Source organism: Lissotriton helveticus, chromosome 6 (genome assembly GCF_964261635.1).
Source record: "Lissotriton helveticus chromosome 6, aLisHel1.1, whole genome shotgun sequence".
In the NCBI taxonomy this organism is placed as follows: Eukaryota; Metazoa; Chordata; class Amphibia; order Caudata; family Salamandridae; genus Lissotriton; species Lissotriton helveticus.
In genome coordinates, this window is record NC_136067.1 from 1,738,857,276 (window position 1) to 1,738,880,558 (window position 23,283).

At 40.6% G+C, this 23,283-nt stretch overlaps 1 protein-coding gene across 23 annotated transcripts in view; it reads left to right on the top strand.

The window, feature by feature from the left end:
* Positions 1–23,283, top strand: part of NRXN1 (neurexin 1) — a 1,652,744-nt gene that overhangs the window by 1,475,622 nt on the left and 153,839 nt on the right. For 12 of the 23 annotated variants that reach the window (XM_078649614.1, XM_078649615.1, XM_078649617.1 and 9 more), the window contains one exon: positions 9,252–9,571. In XM_078649614.1, coding sequence (XP_078505740.1) covers positions 9,252–9,571 — 320 coding nt within the window. Of the gene's footprint in view, positions 1–7,902; positions 7,993–9,251; positions 9,572–23,283 lie in introns of all 23 variants that reach the window. The other 11 variants (XM_078649604.1, XM_078649606.1, XM_078649608.1 and 8 more) reach the window with 1 other exon arrangement.

Sequence of the window (23,283 nt, forward strand, 5' to 3'; positions counted from 1 at the left end):
TAATAATAATAATAATAATAATAATAATAATAATAAAAATAATATTATTAACAATAATAATAAAATGTAATTACAACAAAATAGAGCCAAAGCTTATACTAATTCTAACTATTATAATACACTGTCATTTTCATTAAAATTGTTGCAAATGTTTGATGTTTAAATTTAAATTTTCCAGGCAGAAATCTTTTTTAGAACCAAATGATTAAATAATACTTAATGTACAGATTCTGTAATGTTAGCATGCAGACTGATAATTAGGAATTGCTTCTGATCCAGGTAGAGAATAGGTAGCAGTTTACATATTACATAGGGCTTTTTAATGCTGATGCTATGGCTGGCCTGTCAATAAAGCCATATTATTTAAAGGCTGCAACTTTAGTTTACCTATTTATTTATGTAGTTAATATTTTGTAAAAATCAATGGTTGTTTGTTTGTAGGTATGGCAAGTCATAAGATTTGCTTGTATACTTACATTATAATGCCTTTCATGACTAGTCATTTATCCAACATCTTGAAAGTTTTAGATTAGGGACAGTTTTATAAGTGCCTTAATTTGAAGACAATGGCAATTAGTAGCACATATTTAAAAGAGTGTGTTGCATAGTGGGACTAGTGCTCATTTTAAGTTTGTAATTATTATATATGTGCTCACATGGCAGAAAGTCACAAATCATACCACAAGTTGAGTCCAAGACATTTCTTCAAATTTGACGAGGTTTAAATACAAAACTCCATACTTAAAATGAGTACCTATCAGTCATGAGTGTAATACTCAACAAACACAAACAACAAATGTAATTCACCTTACACCAGAGGTTTTCATAATTTTTGATGCCGAGACCCTCTTGTCAAAGTTGTGTAGGTATAAGGACTCCTCCTGACAAACATTTCTAGCACCTAGTACTCCTCATCATCGACAACTAATCCCCAATCCCCACAGCAAATTATTTTTACAGTGGGGAAATAATATTAAGCAGTGTTTAGAAAACCAAAGGTCAGTGAGTATTGGGGCATGGTCAAAGGTGTAGCTAAAAACAAAGGACCTCATATATAAGGAATTGGCATAGGGCAGCGCCGCAAGTCTTCTTGTTGTGCTGCCCTGTGCCAGTTTGAAAGAGCAGGAATGCTCAGTAGTTATGCAATACAGTTCATTTTTGTACTTTCCCCTTGTTCTTGTGTTTGTGCACAAAGTCCTGCCTAGCACAAACATAGGCATAATTGTTTTTGTGCAGGAAGGGACAGCTTTCTTTACAAAAAAAACCCCAAGAGGCATTTGCCTTTTTCTATGTGTGCTGCAGAATGCAGCGCACATGGAAAGAGGAAAGGACAAGGAGAAACTAATTTGGTTTTCCTTTTTATGCCTCCGCTAGGTGGCGCTGCCTCAGGTTTACGTCATTTTGTAAATCTGGGGAAGCATTAAAATCCAAGGGTGTTGAGTGGTAACCCACATGCAACGTCCATGGAATGCCTCCTTGACGCAGAGCAAGGCAACGCATCACTTGCGCTACTTTGTCATACTCCATATATATGAGGCCATGCAAAGCATGCAGGGTGACTTTGCGCTGCACCATAGGTATGCTCGAGATGCGTGCACTGCTGGAGCATCAAAAACAGTGAGGCTCTGGTGGCACACGTCTCTCATAAATAAGTCCCAAAATATTCTGTAAGATTATTTAGCTCTTTTACCATCAGGTAGCTACATATAAAATAATGGGCAACTTAAATGAAAAATGAATGTTAAAAGGCTGATACCCAGTAGGAAATTACCTTTAGTACATTGTAAAACCTATATTAGTTAATACACTGCAGAGATCTGTGTGTAACCAGAGAGCCACAGAATTAAATCTTGGTTAGTGCAGCGGAGAATAGTGACTTGTGTACTTTTGGTGCTACAAGGTCACAGCCTTTGTCAGAAACCACTGTAAATATGTAAGTCATTATTTTAGTGCCTCGAGACCCTCAAGGGGGAGCAGTCACGCTTTATAAGAAACCTGATTGATTTTATATTTGCTTTACACACAGTATAAGATAGACTGCTAAGAAAATGTGCATGTAATTTTACTATAAAATGGAGCTTCCAAAATGTAGATTTTAGTAATATCAGAGGGTATGTTATGCTATTTCTTTTTTACACTACTGTCCCTTCAATACCTCCTTAGGGCTGTGTAAATACAATTATGATTAAAAGCATGCCCTTCAGAGCCCAGTTGTTAACTCATTGCACTCCCACTCCAAAAAAACAAATCTGTTTCATCAAAAAACTTGGAGTGATTTGATCAAAGGCTCCTAAGCACGCTTTACACTTGCAAATTAACTAATAGCACACATTTACATTTCATTCCGGCAAGTAGACACCCTGGCACAAAAGCTTGTCACAGCGCACTAGACCCAATTAATGAAACTTCAGCTGAAGCATTTTTACGATCGAAACTAGCCAACCCAAGATGTTTGTCTTTTTTTCAAAACAAAAGCAAACTCTTTGGATTCTAGTCACAAGGGAGGATGGGGAATACACGCCCCCCACCCCCTTCCCAGGACTCTAAAGCGCACTTGGGGCGTCAGGCCCTACAGATTAAAGACCTCTGCCCTACACTAACCAACATGATGAAAATAATACAAAAGACAAAGGATTCCTAAAATGACTGATAAAAATAATGTATGTTTTATTAAAGAAATGTCTAGATGTGAGTATCATTTAAAAATCATGCTAATTTGTTTATGGTCCCTTTAGCTAAATGGCAGTACTCACTGTTGATGCTTCCTAAAAGTGTTTTTGAAATCTTACATAGAGAAGTGGTTTGTTTTTGGTAATAGGAAATGATGGTCACTGATTTCCCTGGGGTATTTTGAGATGGAATTCCAGCTTTTAGGAAACGGGCCCAAACTTATCTGAAAGTACAGTCTGACTAGTCTGAAATTTGCTATCTCAAATAGACAGTTCATAGTAAATCTAAGACTCCAACTAGGCAAGGTGAGAAATCTCAGTACTGACTTAAGGGGTGATTTTGGCTGAGGGATCTATAATAGACTAGATTTTCAGAGCCACTATTCAAAAAGGACGGAAGACACAGAGAATGTTGCTAAGTAACTTTTCATTGTTTAAAACAATGGATTTTAAACAAATCATTGTTCTGTCAAAATGGCAAGTTACCATTGAGCACTCTACACAATAATACACTAATCATTTCTCAAATGAAGCAAAATAAATTTGCATATGCCACTTCTGTTTACAAGAATGAAATATCCTATAGTGAGGAAGATGGATATATCATAATAACAGATTCCATCATAAAGTTTAAAAGCAGCAACTTGCAAACTATGAGGAAGTGAACTGACAGTGCTGAGGTAAGCTACCACTGTGCATTCACCGTGATTGGAGGGAGTGATTTTACAAATGTAAGCATCCTTCCCTAGATGGAAACTCAGCTCACTATGGTACTGTCGCCTTCGTAGCAAGCTAATCACTAGAAAAAATGCCTTAGCTCCACATTTACAATATTGCTACAATCAGGAAAACGTCTTAAACATCCCCAAGAAATTCAAGCAAAGGAAAAAAAAGTAATAAAAACATTAAGAAAATTAACAATCTTCAACTACGGATTTAGGATTTAAAAGTTAAGGAAACTATTAATGTTACTGTTACTCAATAGAAATGCTTGTTGCATTATAAACTAAAGAAAGTGTAAAGAATACTGACAAAATGACACTCATTAATGATTTGCTGCTAAATTCTATTGTATTGGACAGTATAAATATTGCCACTATAGTGAGATCTTATCAATATATTTAGAGGCACACCACCGCAGATTAGGAATAACCAGCAGTAGTCATATTCCTACTTGCAGAAGTGTGTTAACTGACCTTTACCTATTGAAAACATTGCATGCAACTATAACGCGGTGTCATAGAAATGCTTAAATACTACAAATAGGATCCATGTTTAGTAAGAATTTTACATTTCTCCACTTTGCAGCATGACCAGTAAACAATTATTGATTTGTTTACTGTCTTCTAGAGATTTGAAAAAGATCAAGCCAAAAAAAGTGGTTGAGTGGCAAGTGAAGATGGTCCTACAGAAATAGGTCTCATTTTAGTTGATTTTTTTATGTTTTCTCGAGAAAGTTTAAATCTAGCAGAATGATAGCCAAGTCTGTATCTGGAAAAGGCTTTTGATGTTAGATGTTACAGGATTCCCTAAATCTAACTCCTGAATCCACATTTTATTGATTCAAACCAGGTAATTTAGCTACGTTCTTAATTGTCTGTTTCTCAAAACAGTTGGGCCAAAATCAAAGACTTGTGTCTACCCCTGCCTCAAAATCCAGATTCTGAGAATACCACTATAGTAATGAGGTAAGTACAAGAGTAAGCATAGGCCTGAGAGGTAGATTAGGGAGTACAGTTAGATTTAGGATTATAGCAAAGTAGGGAGTAGTTTTAGGTTTCCAATGGGGATCAGGGTTGGGGTTGAATTATGTATTAAGTCAGAGGATATGTAACATGGTATTTAGGTGTTGGGTTAACAGTCAGGTTAGAGTTTGGCCTTGGTTTCGGGTACAGTGTAGGCTAACCCTTGGCTTAGGGTAGACATAGAGTTGCAACTAAGTTTTGATTATGGTTTGGTTAGGTGTTAAGGCTAGAGTTGGGATAAGGTTAAAGCTTTGTGTTAGCAATTGGTCAAGATGAAGTGTTAGCATGAGAATGGGATTGATAATTAGTGCCTAGGGACATGGTTAAGTTGAAGTCAAGATTTGGTTTTAGAGATTGTATTGATGTTAGTTCACCTATCCTAGGACTTAGCTTATGCAACTAAATATAGTTCTAATTCATATACTAATATGTAACCTTTATAGCAGATCTCAGTGAACATCTTTTATGAACTGTGAAAGCCTACAGCAGGACATGTCTGTAGAGCTCTCACCGAGGACATGCGTTTATTTCATAAAGGCTTCAGTATCTCTCCATTCACATGTCTACTGTAGATCAGTAAGTAAGAGTGATAAAAGAAAGAAATGCTCTACCACTCTTTGTTCATGTAAGGCAATCTACACTATGTAAAACCCAAACGGTTTTAGAATCATCATCTGACACCAAATCAATGTTTACTAGCTCCAGTTGGGAAAGAGAATCTTTGGCGGGGCAATACATTGGCACTTGAATTGCTTCAATATCAGTAGTCTCTGCCACCTTCATGGTCGAATATTATTTCTTACTCTAGATGTGTTTTGCTAAAGCAACAGAAATTAAAGACATTCTGTGTTGCCAATATTTGAACAACGCCAATTTCAAATTAACTTGGTGCAAGAGGGGAGTGGCAGTGTTTGGCAATAAATATTATCAAAGGAAACACAAGAAGATTAAGGACAGAGAGCTAAAACTTTTCATTAACCCCCAGTCACAGATCTGGGGTTAATCCATCATCGTTCTTTAGCTCACTTCACCACCCCAGTTCTGACCCAGCCATATGCAAATCAGTCTTGGCCCTGTTCCTCATGGAAACAGTCCTGCCCGAACTGCCAAGCCAGGTCTACCCTAGACCAGAAACAGGCATCCTGGGACCAGTTTCGGGGTTTCTCCCTTCATCAACCAAGCTAGCTTGAATCCAGTGGCAAAGTGAGCAAGGGACCCACGTCTGGGAGTACCCTGCCAACTTAGGGCAAACAAAGCAAACACAAGGAGATGATGGACGGAGCACTGAAACTCAGAAGTCAGCATGAGCAGGATTGGGTGACATTTCAGGTGAAATTAGACACATATCATCTGTGGAGCAAAGTTGGGATTAAAAATAATGTGGCAGATTAATATGCATGCCATCTACATAAAATAGATGAACATCTTTCCAATACACACAATACTGCTTGTTTTCTGCTGGCTATGTCACGTTGGACCACAATCGTGGTCCAGGAGTTGGATGGGAAACTTCTGTGGTTTGTGATTGACTTCCAGTAGGAATAATCAAAACACAGGTACCGTTTCAATCAATCGTAACAGAGCTATATGTTGGGATTATCCTGATTGGCTGTTAGCAGGCTTTTACAACAGCCAATATGGGAACTGTTTATGAATTGCATGGTCTTGTAATTTTGCAGGAGCTCATGGATCACTGCAAAATTACTCTCTGTAGTTTGCATTATTGCTTAGCCCATTGTTGTCAGATGCAGTTCATGTCAAATTGGATCAAACAAACTTGACCCACCTCCTTAATGTGAAATGTGAGTATAGTGCAAGTGCATATTAACCCAGTCTGCTTTGCATAACAAATTACTGGGTGTGTGTCCCATGAGGGAAGGGACCTGAGCATGTCAGTAAAAATACACTGCTGGAAATTAACTAATGTGTCTGAGGTTGAGCATTTATCTGGACACATATTAAAAGAATTATCAAGAGAAAAACAAAGGATTCCAGCTAAGAGTAGAAATATTCATTCTCTTTGTAGGTGCTGCAATAAAGTGCATAGTTAATGGGTAAAAATGAGAAATACGACCCCTACTCCATTTAAGGTTTTCCTATCTACATTTTCCTTGTGAGATAGCTATGCGAGTGCATTAAAATGTGGGCCTGTGTAATACAGTTAATACATATAAAATGATGTTCTGAATAAAGACCTGAGCAGCAATTGCATTTTTTAAATCTATGCATTTTTCATGTGCAGGTTAAATTGTGATTGGGATTCAGAACCTTTAGTTAAATATTAACTGCATTGTAGAAACACTATTAAAGTGTTCTGGTTTTTATATGTGGGGAAAACAAAGACACATCTCTTGAACTGTCAATGTAAAAGCATCCTTGGCATTTGATTACAAGAGACCTCATAACAGAAACATCATTCAAAATCGATGGCCGTTGGAAACTGTCATTACCAGTCTTGATTTCTAAACTTAAAACATGAGAATCTTTCAAGCAGTTTCCATTGCCATGTGGTCTCCTTTCAAACTGATATCAAGTGATTACTGCTCTGGTTAAATATAAATGCTCTGCGGGTCACCAATCAGCATGGCCATACATATGTGAGTAATAAACTTTGCTACATATGCTATTTACAAAATCTCATTGAAACATATTCTTTGTAATAGAATGCTTTCTTTATGTGTATTTTTAGTGGACATATGCTTAAGTTGTTAAAGTGCAAATTTGTTTCCTTAAAATACTAAGATGAATTACGTATGTAAGAAGGAAACATGGGAATATAATAAGCATAAAAACTATGTAAGAACTGTAGACTGCTACTGGCACATGTAACTTTTGTCAAAGCCTTGATCCTTTATCAGTAAATGTATACACAAAACACATACCTTGGTGTAACAAAAAAGATTAATGACATGATTTGACATTTCCTAGTAGAATCCAGTTCTTCCTGCAATTTAAATACTGTCCATGCAACTGTTTTATGAAAAATGTGTTACATACCGTTTTATGTTAGGTGGATGAACTATATTGTAAGTGTTCCAGAACATGAAACACACTCTTCCTTCTTCTGCCACTGTCCAACCAGGAGTAAGAGGTTGAATGTATTTTGAAAACTTAAATCTGTCTCAAGTGAACCTGTTTAACTAGATAATAAGACTTATCAAAAACCCTGAGCTCAATGATTATTTTTGCAAAGCCATTATATGATGTTTAAATCTGTTGTTTGGGTCTGTATTTAACATAAGTTTAATAACCTAGTTCAAAGACAGATTTCTAATTTTCAATTAACATAAGATTAATTTTGTTTGCTAAAATAAAATAAATGATTGAATGAAAAGTCAGAAACATGAACTGTTGAAGGTAGCATTTTTTAAAACTCCAAATTTTCAAAAAAATCGTGTGGCAACTGTATAGATCAAGATTTAAGTATTAACTTTTAACCTTTGACCTTACAGATTTTAACCAATGAAATGTCTCTTTAAACTTTAAAGGAAACAATGATAACGAACGCCTGGCGATTGCTAGACAACGAATTCCATATCGACTTGGTCGAGTAGTTGATGATTGGCTACTCGACAAAGGTAAAAACATTGATTAAAACTTTAACTAAAAATAATTTGACATAACCAAGTAGTTTTTCGTTGTAACACCAATAAACCTAAAATAAATATTCATTAAAACTAAATTAAACAATATATAAACAGTAAACTGTAAATAGATTTTTTTGTATACATTGTATAATATTTTTTTTAGTAACATCAGAGGTTTAATAATTCTACCCTGTTAACTTAAGGTTAAAGGGACTGTTAAATATGATCTTCTAACTCAATCTATGAAGGTTCTCAAAGCATACGTTAACTAAATATGATAAATCATTCATAGATTATATTTCCTGTTCCAATATCTAAATTATTTACTAAATATTTGTAGTTATCATGTTTTATTATGGTCCAGAAATAATTTGGTTTAAACTTTAGGTATCTTAAATAGTGGGCACTATGGATTGCCAATCAAAATGAGTCCCTTTAACGTTTGCAATCTTCCAAGGGGATTTTGGAACAAACTAAGTAAAAGAGAGTCTAAAGTTGTGTGCATGCTTTTGATGTACAGAAAACAGTCTGCTGAAATGAATAGTCCATTTTATAAAAATAGAATTCTTGCTGAGGATTTCTCTGTTTAATGGAATTGTGCCATTATTTTTCCATTGGTATGTGTTCCATCTTGGAAGCCACTTTTACATCTTAAAGCTTCTCTTTCAATTGATAGTCTTGCTGGGTGCCAATCAATATATGTGACTTAATTGATGCACAAAAATGATGTATTTTTATCTGAGTGCATATTGTTAGAGTATACATTCAATTTAACAAGTAAACAGTGTTCGTTTCTAGAAGTAAACCTGTTACTTAGCATTGTGTTGCTAACAATTTTACACATATTAATTATTACTTCTACAAAATTTTCAACATTTTCTTTGTGAAACAGGGGAAAATATTGTGTATGCAGTACTATTCAAACAAGACCTATTCACATATATATTTACATATCTATTTCCCATGAAAGTATGTTCTCTGCATTCCCCATTTTATTTTTAAGAATTATTTTTTATATCTTTGATTGGCACGTAGGCAAAACTTGCTATTGTTACTTCTTAAAGTACAAATATGTATTGGTCAATTGGCATTTCATGTGCACCTCATTCAAAAGCAATGAATTATGAGCTACTTGTTTTCCTTATAATTTATTGCTCTCATTACTCACTCCATGAAAATATGTTAGGCATCACCTGTGCTTAGAGAGTTCACAATGAACATTTTTGCATGTATATAATATTATTTTACAGGACGGCAGTTAACAATCTTCAATAGCCAAGCAACTATAAAAATTGGAGGCAAGGACAAAGGTCAGCCATTCCAAGGCCAACTTGCTGGTCTTTATTACAATGGCTTGAAAGTTCTAAACATGGCTGCTGAAAATGATGCCAACATCGTGATAGAAGGAAACGTGAGACTTGTTGGAGATGTGCCTTCCCCAATGACAACAGAGTCAACAGCTACAGCAATGCAATCTGAGATGTCTACATCTGTCATGGAAACCACAACGACGTTGGCCACCAGCACTGCCAGAAAAGGAAAACCATCCACTCGAGAACCCATTGGACAGGTTAGTGTGCTTTTGTTCATTTTTTAAAGTCTAATATTTTTTTAGAGAAACAAGCTTGACTGACTTTAGGCATCCAAACGGTATGCAGCAAGATTTTCTGTAGTGTCAAATGCTTTTCAGTGAACTCCGCTTCTTTACAACAGTGGCTGAGGTGTTCCTCTTATAAATGTAAACTTATAAGGATGTGATTATAATTTTGTAGCTGGTGTACACCTGGTAAATCCTCAGGCTATATGGCAAACATTTAAGTTTCGGGTCTAAAGACCTCTCCCTGTTTCAAATATTTAAGTTTCCCAACAAACAGCATGGATGTAAATATCTCTATTGTAAAAAATGACTAAACCAAGGACCATAAGATTTGCACCTATGTGTGCATGGAGTGCACAAAACTTATAGAAAGCCAGTAGACCTGAGAGATAGGGAACTTTTTAGAACATATATTGTAGTAGGTGCTTATCACCTCATTTGGAAATATACAAAATGTAAAGAATTGCTTACTTTTATGCTAGAAAGAGCACAGTATATGCACCCATGAATTAATTCCTTCAAAGCAAATATCATTAAGTCAACTGATAAAAATCAACAAGGGCATTTAGGACATCTTGGCTCAAATTGTTTGACAAAAATCAACCATTGCTTCTTAAGAGCAGCTTGGCTTACATTGTTTGTAGATGCTAAAATGCTAAAATGTATTGAAATGAGGCAATGCTTGACTGATTTGAAATTTGCAGCATGATCTCAATTAAGGAAGACCAGGGTTGTAGTTGTAGTGAGTCATCAATAATTTTAGAAATAGGTCTGTTGTATTCTCAGGTTCCTTTGTAAATTTGGAAAGCCAATATTTAAGCTTATTGTACAATTTCTGACTACGATCTAGGATTTTATCCATTGAAGAAATCAAGTTCGGTCTATGTTGTTTGACCACATTGAAATGTAGCCCAGCAGAGCACCTCTATATTTACCATGATGCTAGGAGCTATGATATGGTTGTTGCATTGATCATGCATAGTGGATTTGTCAGAGAGATTTGAACAGAGACATGTTTAAAGGTCATGATGCAGAAACATGAGATGAATCTGTGAATTTGATAACGTCCATCGTCTTTAAGTCTAATGTACTTATGTGTAGAGCGCTTGTGTTCAACGTATGTGAGTGTCTTGTTATGTGTAGAGTCGATGTCTTGAAACTGAAGTCGGGTATCACTATTTTGTGCTTTATACACATTAAACAGCAGAGCAGAATGTTTTAAAGATGTATTAAGTGCTACAGTCCTCTCATGACTTTTAGAGATTAGATGCTGACTTAAACATACTCTGCTTTGCCTTCCACCTGGTTCCTGTGACAACAACCCAGGCACACTCCTACTCGGGATTATCTGTGTGGTTACACAAGCATTGTTCATACGCGGTCACAAATAGGGAGGTTATTGTAAATAGTAACTCAGCCCACGACATGATTTAACCTTGCGAAAATAAATGTTTGACTGAATAGTTAATGCTAGAAGCAAGACAGACAGTGCAGCATTTTCTAATGTAAAGATTCACACTCTTAACACACCGATAAAGCCCATTTGTGAATAGATCAGTATTACAACCCCATTTTACGTTATTTCTTTCCTCATTACCATTGACTCATGAATATATAATTAGTCTGTGTGTTTGTTCAATGCAAATACTCTGGAGGGCTCAGTTCATGGAAATATGGATGATTGGCTGAAACAAGGGGTTTCTGCAGGATAAGACATACATTGCTCGAATATGGCATTTCAGAAGCAAATACGTTTGACCATAAGTACGATTTTTTTGTTAAATACTTTGAAGCAGAGGAGCCTTTCAAAGAGAGCTAACATATTTGGCACATATGCTGCCAATTTGTGTGTCAAGGGGCCTTCGGCATTATTGCATGTATCCTCGCCACAATCACCCAAATATAGAAGCCTTTGAGGGACCACATGTTCGAGATCATGAGAAAAGGATGAGGGATTTTTGTCAACATATGTATTTTGTTCGTATACATGTTTGTTGCAAATATGTGGAAAAATTAATCCGTATCTATGTATCACACCAGTTTATTACGTTGTTTTCCTAATTTGAACTATCCAGTCAGTTAATTTATTTGCTAGTATTCTCTGCATTACCTTTGCACTTACAATTGATTTTATAACGGGGTGAACAAGAAGAGAATTGAAAATATGCTGACGTAAACAATATGTTATTGTATTCAATTCTGCTGATACTTTAAGGGTTATTATGCACTGTCACTTTCAGTGATTCACGTATTTTTTTCTATAATCGAGCCACCAAGTGCGCGTGGTTCACAATATAGTTGTTCAACACAACACTATCTTTGACCTTACAGTGTCAAAGATCACATAATGCCTACTAGACTAGGCTTTTAAATCGTGTCCATAGTTTATCCTTGTAAACCGGGGTTTTAGTGTCTTATACTCTCATTCAGTTAGCAGGTTTCATAGCAAACCTGTACATTTCTTTTACTTCTTCCATCATGCTATCTCTACAAAAAAATAAAGAGAGCTAGTTTTAATTCCGAGCATGTTCTGCATGCTTTTTTCATTGAGTATAAACGTGTTGCAAAAACCATTAATTTCCATCTGAAGGAACATTCCTAATCTGATTGGTAGCATTCCATCCATACATAATTACATGCACTTTTCCGATATCTCATATCAAATTTTTTTACAACTGTATTGAGTCTTTCTCTCTCTCAACTTCATTGGTTTCACACACAAAAACATACATAAAACATACACAGACACACACATGCACACACACAGACACATACATACACACACACACACACAGTCGGACTGGTCTATAGGGCAATCTGGAAGTGTCTGATGAGCCAGTTTGACAGGCCAGTGTGTTGTCCAGTTTTGTGGCTGTATTAGGGACGGTTTTGTAGTAAATCAACTGCTGGTTGACCCACCATAGCTGTTGCACACATACCTTGTCCAAGGTCCCCAAACTCCATTTCTATTCATCATCTAGTTGCGTGAGCACTAAGTATGTTATCAATGAATTGCCGTTGCCAAATTCCCTAACAAGCTTTAGCAGTAGCTAGTTGCCCGGATAGAATGTTCATGCCATTGGTGTGGGAGTTCCACACACTTGGGAGGTATACCGGAGAAGACCCAGTACGGCTTTCCAAATGAGGGCCACTTTTTTTACCACCCAATTTGCAAATAGGGGGCCACTTTTATTTTGGTGCCAGGTCTATTGTCTGCCCAAGTCGAACCCTGCACACACAATGTCAACAGTGATAAAATCAACCACATGCATGCTCCCTTTGAATTTAAATCATCAGTTGAAAATATGGAGAAATGCCAAAATGCTACAAACCTTACACAAAAACTGTTCCTCTGGTTTTTTTAATGTGACAACAGCATCCATCCTATGTGGCTGGGTAAAATCCACAAACATCTGTTCTTGGACTGAATAGACAACTTCTGTTAAACATTCAATCCGTTCATCAATTTGATCAGAATTAAGGCTAATATTGGATCATGTACCTGTAAAACGATTCCAGAAAGTTGTTTGGATGTGCTATTGTAATGGGATGTGTAACTTTGGGGACATTTAATTAATATCACTCTTTACTGATGCGATTGTTGTAGTTTAATATCAACCCGGGGAAAGTGGAGACAATTCAGTATCAGACTAACATTTGATTTTGCTTGCAATTTAAAAAAAAGTATTAGAGAAATAGAAAAATCAACAAAGATTTCATGAACTGTCATCAGTTTGTCTCAGTTCGAACCTATGCTTAGAATGAAAGGTCAAGATGAGCAGCATACAGTAAAAAGAAAGTAGCAAAATTTAGCATCTGAAGAATGTTTTGTCATTTCACAACTTGAATGTGTTACCTGTAGATAGACCACTCTCAAAGCAGATGAAAAGATTTTCATGAAATTCAGCAAACCTCCGCAATGCAAGTTGTTCATACTTCACACCAGAGAATCACATACCAGAACGGGTAAAAAAGCTGTTCCACATTTGCAAGCACTCTGGTATGTTAAATGCTGGAGTGCAGTAAATAGGTCTTTGACCACCAACAAGACACTTTCAGTTAGGTAACAGAGACGACATAACACGAATTATGGATTTCAAAACAGCCTAATATATGGTGATTTTCATTTTCATTTGGTTTTTTCTGTTCCAGTCATTGGTGTGTAATCATACTTAAATGTGGTATAACTAGCCTGAAAAGTGGAGCCTACTAGAACAATCACTTGCATTAAACAGAACTAGATCAATTATGACTTTAGGGAAACGGAAAGAGGAGTATGTTTTCAATTGGGTAGTGGGATTCTCTGTTACAGTACGTCCCAGACACCTCTTAAGGTTTTGGCCCTAGAATTTATAGTATGCACTATCAAGGAGTGTGGTCCATAGGATGAGTTTAAAAATGGGCCCCTTCTACCATTTAGAACAAATAATTATTATCTCTGCTGAGCAGTTGATTCCCCTAGAATCCACATCACGGTTGAAAAGCATATTCCTGCCTTGTTAAGAACATTCATAGTGAATGTTGAATGTCAATATTTCCACAAATAATTATGTTAAACACCTATAAAGTAGTGTGTAAATGAAGAACGTCACTGTTCCTGATTGAATCGGAATTTAGGTACGAGTTCAGACCAACTACAATGGATTGGCTGCATAGCAAAGTGTGTTATTACTTTCAAAGTTTTTAAAATTTAATTTGTCTTGTTTATGGATGTCGAAATCCTCTGGTGGGGCTAGTTTGAAAGTTCTATCTATTGAAGATGGATATTTGCTGAATGAGGACTCACTGAAGCCCTTCTTTTTGGCAGGAAAAATTCAGAGTGGGAAAATTCAAATTTTGCACCCGCTGAAGTCATCTCATAGCATGGATACTTTTTGCACCCTCACCCAGACAAGATTTCCACTCTTGGAGTTTGTCGCTTGTTTAGAAGTTAAAAATCCTCCACCTGTCCAAGCCTGGAGTTATATCCAGCAAAGTCCTTTCAATTAGAATGCCTTTTCTGCAACATTCCACTGAAGCTCAGTTGGTCTTGGAAGTACAAAAATCCTAACTTTTCAGTGTTTCTGGTGCACCTCTTCTTGCTTACTCCTAAGGCTCCAAGGACCTCATGGACATCACGTAGGGGCCAGGTCTCACTGCAATGGAGGATGCAAGTACTTTCCAGTCCAGGCCCAGTTACTACTGGTCAGCTGGTAACTCAAAGAAAAGGCCTTTTGCATCTTGTTGGCAGCCACGGCCCGTGGAGGGAGTTACGGTGGGGCAGGGAGGCAGGGAGGGGGAGGGGCAGGGTGGAGGGTGCTAAAAACCGGCATATGGATAATTGCAGGTAAGTAAACAATTTAATTAATGAAACGAATTTCGTAGCACGCACTGCATCGCAAAATGCGATGCAGTGCACACTACGAAATTCATTTTATGAATTAAATTGTATACTTACCTGCAATTTTCCATATGCCGGTTTTTAGCACCCTCCACCCTGCCCCTCCCCCTCCCTGCCTCCCTGCCCCACCGTAACTCCCTCCACGGACTGCGGCTGCTTGTTGGGTCCCTGTAACCACAAAACAAATTGACACATCGAGCCTACTTCTCAGTCCTGGGCACAAGTGGGAGCAGGTCCGGCCCCTCAGACTTCAACACAGGTCATGGACAGCATGTCTGGTCCTCTACTGTTCTTCCACTAGTCCAGAAAGTGCGCAGAGATACTGGAGTTTGGTGGCTCTTTTGTACAATTCAGTAGCAAGTGGGTAAAAGCGACTCGTGGCAACTCCTTAACCAATGGGAAAAAGAATCCTACATTCACAGCAAATTGGTTCTGGGATCAGCTCCCCTCTCATTGTGATGGTGCCGGACTGACAACAGTGGTCACTGAAATCAAAATGCCTCTCTTCCCCAGTTGTACTTTTACACTTAACTATGATTGGACAGACCACACCCCCAGTACCTTTGAAGCTGACAAAGTTCCCCAACCCTCCCCAACTGCCCCTTCTGAGAGACAATGAATCATATTCCTCTCAACCAGGTCTTCCTGCCAAAAAGCCTAAGCCATTAACTCTGCTCTGTGAACGTTTGTATCCATAAGGATCAGCCTACAAGAGCTTCAGGCAAGCAAAGTCTAAAGTTTTAAAATTATTTTTCTTATGCATTCATCAGAAGTCCAATTTTACCGTTTAATTGGATTTTTTATAAATGTTACAAGAGAGGTTGGCTCATTTTGGTAGCTTATCCCAACCAAATTTAGAAGAAGTCGGATTTTGATTGCACTTTGGTTGTTCTCATAGGACCAGCTCCAGGCCTCAGCAGAGCTTTGAGCAGCGGCACTCACTTTTTTACAAATTGAGCACTAGTGTCAGACATCAACTCGCCCACTAGATCCTTGGTAAAGTGGAATATTATACAGCATTGTGTACCCATGGACACGTGGTCTGCATCACCTGACAGGGTGTGTTTAAGGAACATGGATGTTAGTATTATATAAAGTATAAGCCAGCAGATTGCATATATATAAGTGGTTGGTAAGGCAGCACATTTTTTTATATTCAAATTGAATCAAACAAATCAACTAATGAAGCAGTATTTAACAACCCCTTGGCAACAGTGGAATATTTAGGGTACTGTGACCCCTGATGCAAGCAGGAAACTGGGCCTCACCCTATTGCATAGTAGTGAAAGGCAACAATAATTAAATATCAGTGCAAATAGGTCCAGTGGGACCCTCACATACTTTGGTCCCGGTGTCACTGTACCTGCCGCATAATTGATAGCTGCGCTTTAACATATCTACTAAATGTATACAAACCGCCTTCCACATACTGTCACTCGATCCCACGAGGTCACCAAAATGCGAGTTTCAATTGCCTGGCGTCCTTCCACTTATCCTTCACTTTATGCGAAGTGAGGCGTTAGCAGTAAAATCTGATAAATGCAGAAGGCATATCTTCGGTTTTAATTTCACAATATCCACTAGACGGGAGGTACAGAAGGGAATGATCTGCTGAACCTTGCCTTTATTAAGTGAATCAGATCACTGGAGAAAATAGCCATTCTAACAGTAATTGCTAATGAAAGGCTCACAATCTCACATAAGCCAGTGCACATTCGAAGACCAAAGTGGCTTATAATGGTAAATGATCGAATCAATTAGAGATTACTTACTCCGTTTGCAGGATATTGAATTCAATTAAACACGATGAGGCTCATTTGCAAAAAGATTAACTTAACACTGTTTAAGCATTTTTTTCTTATAATGGCGGAGTATGTTATTCTCCTGAATTTCCTTCCTTTTTCGAAGCGTTCCTTTTGCTGTCATTTTTAACGTACGGAAGTTGCATGGGCTGCTTTAAACTACAGTTAATTTTTGTTAACACCTATAAACGCCGTGAATTGTATTTTAACAGCGCGTTAGTCGATGGGCACTGTGTGTGCCTGTCATAACCCCCTGCCGCTGACAGGTCACGTTTGTCCATCACTCCCATTCTTGCAACTGTGCACGGAGCAAAGGTTCACATCTGCTATTGGTTACTATGGCATGGCGATAACAACAGGATGGAGAAATAATGTGAGACAAACTACATAAAAAGGAAGATGTGAATTGGACGATGGGGCAGGTGGGGGTAGATGCAGAGCCCGCTAGGACAGGCGTGTAGCCAGGGTGTCACGGGCCCTAGTGCAAGAAAGGAAACGGGACACCCTGACTGCTGTTTGAATGATAAAAAACAGCATAAATCAAGCTTCAGTAGCCCAATCAGAACTCCCGACCCTGGTGCCACTGCACCTGCTGCACCATGGAATCTACGCCTCTGCACTAGGAGAGAAAACTGAATTGTGGTTATAGATAAATGTATTTTCAAATACAGGTACCGGAAGAAATAAGGGTTCTGTCTAGTATTACGCTGGATTTAGGGCTTCTTACAGCCGGCAATTGAACCACCATGCCACTGTTATGTAAAGATAATGCCCGGCATTCGTATTTTGAGACTACTTTAAAGTGCCAATTCATGAAATCAAGCCCGTGCTCCGAGGCAGGCTTACCGAGGCTGGGCATCAAGAGCAGTTTCTTTCGTCCCTTCCTTTAGAGCGAGAACAGCGTCAGCCGATCTGTCATTTGTAGCCAGGCAGCTTCGAAAATGGGACACAGAACTAGGTGGATTTATGCTTGGAAAAGATTCAGTCACGAACGTTTGTTCACTCCATCAAAGAGGGCTTTCGGTGATAACGTCCAGTCACTTAAACGTCGATTGCCCTGCGCCCTCGGGTGATTGCATGTTTCGGAACAAAAGAAACAGACTTTTAGTCAAGCAGAATTAAATTGGTTTGATTCTGGAGGGCACGCGGCAGGCGGGGATGCATTTCTGTTTATATCGGGGCACTCATTCCGAAATAGATTCATCAAAATATTCTCACGACAGCCTTTGCTTATGCTCTGCAACCCAAACAGCATAAAGGCTTGCGTGCAAAAAATACGAGATCTTTTCTTTTCTCAGAAGCGGCGCCAGCTTTGTTTGCTGCGTAAACGAGCACGTGACTTATTCCCCCACCGTGGCCCAGTGGACTCGTAAAGGTTAGTTTACTAGTGTGTCTTGTTGTGTGCCTCTTGAAAAAACCCAAAACGAAATAATGAAACAACCTTCTTGTGTATGCTGCTGTGGGGGTGACAGGTCCGTCGCAACCCTGGACTTACAGTGGTGTTATAGTAAGTCCAAATTATTGGAACCTTGTGAATTGTAGTATTGACCTTGAGAGATCACCGGTATAATCCCACGCCTGACTTCTGAGTGCATTAATAAATTATTAGCTCATTCAACGCAGCATTGGGAACACCTCATTTTACAGCCCAGGGAGTTATTCTAGAATGGCGCATTGTTAGCAGGCAATGACCTTTCCCTCCTCTTTATATGTCCCCGATGTATCTCATAGAATAGCAACGCTTGAACATTAACACAGAATTACAGGTTGGCCCTGATTCGTGAAATACTTTTCCTATCTGCACAGATTAGAGGGCAAATGTGACTTTACTAATTTTGAAAGGGAATCTCTGCACATGCGAATTGTGCTATATGTGCACCTCGTAGCTGCGCCTAATATAATATATGCATTCTGAGGCATGCCGGTGGGTGTGGGAGACAGACATCTCAGTATATTCCTGATTCAGAGACAATTGTGAAATCTGTTTCATCCCTCTGCCCGTTCACCTTAAACTGTGCAAAAGTGGTGCATGTCTGCTGTAAGTGAGGCTCACTGTAGACCAGGGCTCCTATTATACTAAGGGTGCACTTTTCCTGTGTGTGCGGCAGCGCACCTTCAAACTGGTGCACTAGGCGCAAACAGAGAAAGTGCCCCCTTTTATGTTGACTTGTGAATTCGTACTGCCAGGGAAGCAGCACATTCAAGTGAAATACAGAGTGACTACTACAAAGCTGCTCCGCTCCATGTGCCTGAGTGCAGGCGGCAATCCACCTGCGCTTTCAATCAATCAATCAGAACATTTATAGAGTGCGCTACTCACCCGTGCCCGTGAGGGTCCCAAGGCGCTGGGGGGGGGGGGGTTACTGCTTGAACAGCCAGGTCTTGAGGTGTTTCCTGAAGGAGAGATGGTCTTGGGTTAGTTGTAGGTGGGTGGGGAGGGTGTTCCAAGTCTTGGCTGCTAGGTAGTTGAAGGATCTTCCTCCGGTGGTGGATCTGCGGATCCGTGGGACGGTGGCGAGGGCGAGGCTGGCGGAGCGGAGCTGGCGGGTAGGCGTGTAGAACGTGAGGCGGTTGTGGAGAGCTTTGTGAGTGTGGGTGAGGAGTCTGAACGTGATCCTCTTGCTGACGGGGAGCCAATGCAGGTCCTTCAGGTGGGCGGAGATGTGGCTATGTCATGGGATGTCCAGGACGAGACGTGCAGATGCGTTCTGTATGCGCTGGAGTCTTTTATGAAGTTTGATCGTGGTCCCAGCGTAGAGGGCATTCCCGTAGTCCAGGCGGCTGGTGACGAGGGCCTGGGTGACCGTCTTCCTGGTTCCGGTGGGGATCCAGCGGAAGATCTTACGGAGCATGCGGAGGGTTTTGAAGCAGGAGGATGTAACTGCGTTGTCTTGCCTGGTCATCGTGAGGGAGGAGTCAAGGATGAAGCCCAGGTTGCGTGCGTGGTCTGTGGGTTTGGGGGGGTGCCAGGGGTCGTCCCAGGCGGAGATGGATGGGCCAAAGATGAGGACTTCCGTTTTGTCTGAGTTCAGTTTCAGGCGGCTCAGCTTCATCCATTCCGCGCTGTCTTTCTGTCCTGGAAGCTGGCTTTGGCGGTGGCGGGGACGTTGGTGAGAGAGAGGATCAGTTGGGTGTCGTCTGCGTAGGAGATGATGTTGAGGTTGTGCTTGCGTGCGATGGCTGCGAGGGGGCTCATGTAGACATTGAAGAGGGTGGGGCTGAGTGAGGAGCCTTGGGGTACGCCGCAGATGATCTTGGTGGCTTCTGCGCGGAAGGGCGGGAGACGGACTCTCTGGGTTCTTTCGGAGAGGAAGGAGGTGATCTATTCCAGGGCTTTTCCTTGGATCTTGGCGTGGTGGAGGCGGGTTGTCAGGGTGCGGTGGCAGACCGTGTCTAATGCGTCTGTTAGGTCGAGGAGGATGAGGGCAGCAGTTTCCCCATTGTCCAGCAGGGTCCTGATGTCATCAGTGGCTGCGATGAGGGCGGTCTCAGTGCTGTGGTTCGCTCGGAATCCGGGTCGAGGGAGCCGTTGGTCTCGAGGAAGGTGGTCAGCTGCTTGTTGACGTTTTTTTCAATGACTTTAGCGGGGAAGGGAAGGAGCGAGATGGGGCGGAAGTTCTTGAGGTCCGTGGGGTCAGCGGTGGGTTTCTTCAGGAGGGTGCTGATCTCCGCATGTTTCCAGCTCTCCGGGAAGGTGGCGGATGCGAAGGAGTTGTTGATGATGTCCCGGAGTTGGGGTGCGATGGTGGAGTCGGCTCTGTTGAAGATGCTTTCAAAAGGGATAAGACATCCTCTTGCAGGTGGGTGCAGTGTGTGGCTGCATTCCCCTACAAGGGATGTCTGGGGGGGCATTGGGCACCCTTTCATCTCTCAAGAGGGCTCCCACATTTTTGTGGTACACATTCAGTGCACTTCGTGACAGCTTCTTTTTGCCTTTGCACCTGTGTCCATAATAAGGCACGGGCACTGAGGTAAAGAAATTCCCTCCTTTGCATGGGGTCATGCCCCATCCAAATGAGGGAACGCCATATTGAGATAGAGCTGAGGCTACATTATTATCAACACTTTTGTTTCTTGGCATTTCCAAGATTCCAACATTACAATATAAAATTAATACTGAATCAGTTTCCTGGGTTTACAATTAGTCCATGCTGTGGAAACCGGAGCAAGCGAAAACCCACTTGGGATGGGGATATGGTTGCTCCTACAGGAGCATTAGATGCCATAAGATAATAATACACATTCAAATACAAACTGTATCCATGCCCATGCTTGCCTAAGGCTTATGATAGAATGCAAAATCAACATAAATTGCAGAGAAGTAGGGGAGGTAAAGAGTACCAGGGAAAACCAAATCACCCTGATTACAGCATCTCCAGGACCTGCACATCACCAGTTCAATCAGGCCTCAGCTCAATTTTGCTGCCAGAACTTGACCCCATAGCTCTGCCCTTACTCAGAATCAACTGCTGCCCCAGCCTCAGGATATTTTCGTTCATCATCCATTTCCCTCGAGAGCAGTCCAATGGGTCTATTATGGACACCCATTGATTCCTCCCTCTGAAGCATCCTTTCCTCAGCCATGCCCAGCATGTGACATCAGACACCCACGCTTCCACATTAGGTCCCATAGGCAATTTCCAGGCCATGGCCACTTTTCGCTTGGCAAAGTCCACAAATCTATTTCCCATCATCTTGGGGCCTGGCCTGCGTAAGATGTTCAATGAACAACCAGCAGGTATATTATTGAGTGACCGAGACAAGGTCTTATTAAGATGCAAAATTACCTCCCCCAGCAACCTGCAAGCCCAGGGCAACCCCAACTCATGTGCCCAAAATCAGTGCCCAGTGTCGTGCAACCAGGGAAACCTCTAGGCTCCCCTTCATAGATAGTCTGAATCCTATCATCACAACCTTAAAAGACTCCCATTCAAGACCATAACTCAATGCTGAGCCCGGGTTAGTAGTAAAGAATTCTGTGATCTTGGCTGCTAAGGAGTCTCTAAAGACAGCATCATCCATGGAAGATGAATGTAGCTTCCATGATGGTATGAGTGGGTGTTCAGTCACTGGCTGCAGCATTAAAAGGAGAGGACTATGGTCTGAAATCGTGTGACCCAAATATTCTGTCTGTAAAATACAGTTATTAATAGACTTGGAGGATATGAAGTGATCAATCCTCAAATGGACCTGGTATGGACTTGAGAAGAAGGAGTAGTACTTGTCAGTGGGATGCTGTGTACACCAGGGGTCTTCGATATACCATTGAGTATTCCAAGAGGCCAAGTCGGTAGCCGCTCTTTGGGCTGCAGCCCCCGGAAGGGGAACAGTCTAGTGATACAAGGATGAGCCTAAAACAGAGTTAAAATCACCTCCAATGAGGTATGGCCCCTGTCAGATGAGCTAATCGGTCTGACAGGGTGTGAAGAAACGAGGTTTGATCACAGTTTGGTGCATAAACGCTGCCCAGCACCTGGGGTCTCCTGCAAAATTGTCCCTCCACCAAGCCAAAACAGCCCTCTTTATCTGTGTCAATTGTGGTTGTCTCAAAAGAAACTCCTGTCCACATCTAGAGTAATACCCCTCACAAAGGCCGAGTATGTAGAAGCATGAAGTTGAGCCCGCTAGCACCGGCAGAGGCGATCAGCATCAGCCAGCTTGAGGTGTGACTCCTGAAGCAGGGTGATATGCACGCCACGTCTTTCGTCTTTTAAGGTACATCAGGATTTTATAATGTTTGGTTACAGAACCCATGCCGCGTAAGGTTCCATGTCATTAGTTTGCAATTGTCATATATATTCACCATAGAATCAACTGAATAGCAGTCCAGCAAAGGGGACCACCCCAATCTCCCCCAGACAGCATAGGACAATAATAAAAAACAGTTTTCTCAACTCCCCATCCCCGCAGCCCAGCAAAAACTGGCCACCCAAAATATACAGGTCAATACGTTATTAACACATAGCATCACTGCTCCAATAACTATAAAGTGGTAATGAGGAGGAAAGGCAAAGGCAGATTTCCAATGCGCAGCTGTATTGGCCCCAGTGGTAATTATGACAAAGGTATACAACAAAAAAGGGAACTCGAGGGCCTGATATTTACCGGGGTCCAGTGTATAAGCCCATGAACTCCTGAAGGCTCTGGCTTCCTCTCCACTTTGCCAGCGTGTGGGTAGGTCTAACCGAGAAGTCCGTCCAGCGGACAGGTACCAACTACAGTGGTGCCCACGCTCGGGAGAAGTCCGGTGATGCCATTCTGCCACATCAACATTGTTCCACTAAATCATGGTAGGACCAATTGGCCTGCTACCAGTCACTTGTGGAAGGTAATTCTTGTCCTTCCCCGATACGTGTAGGACAGTCTCTATATAGGTCCTGATGAATTGCTAGTTTTAGCATGAAACATGTTGACCGCTAGGTAGAGCACACGTCACCGGATCCTAGTACCTGTGTGTGTGCCTTCCTGCTCTGTTTTTAATAAGGTAGCTAGCCACACTAATA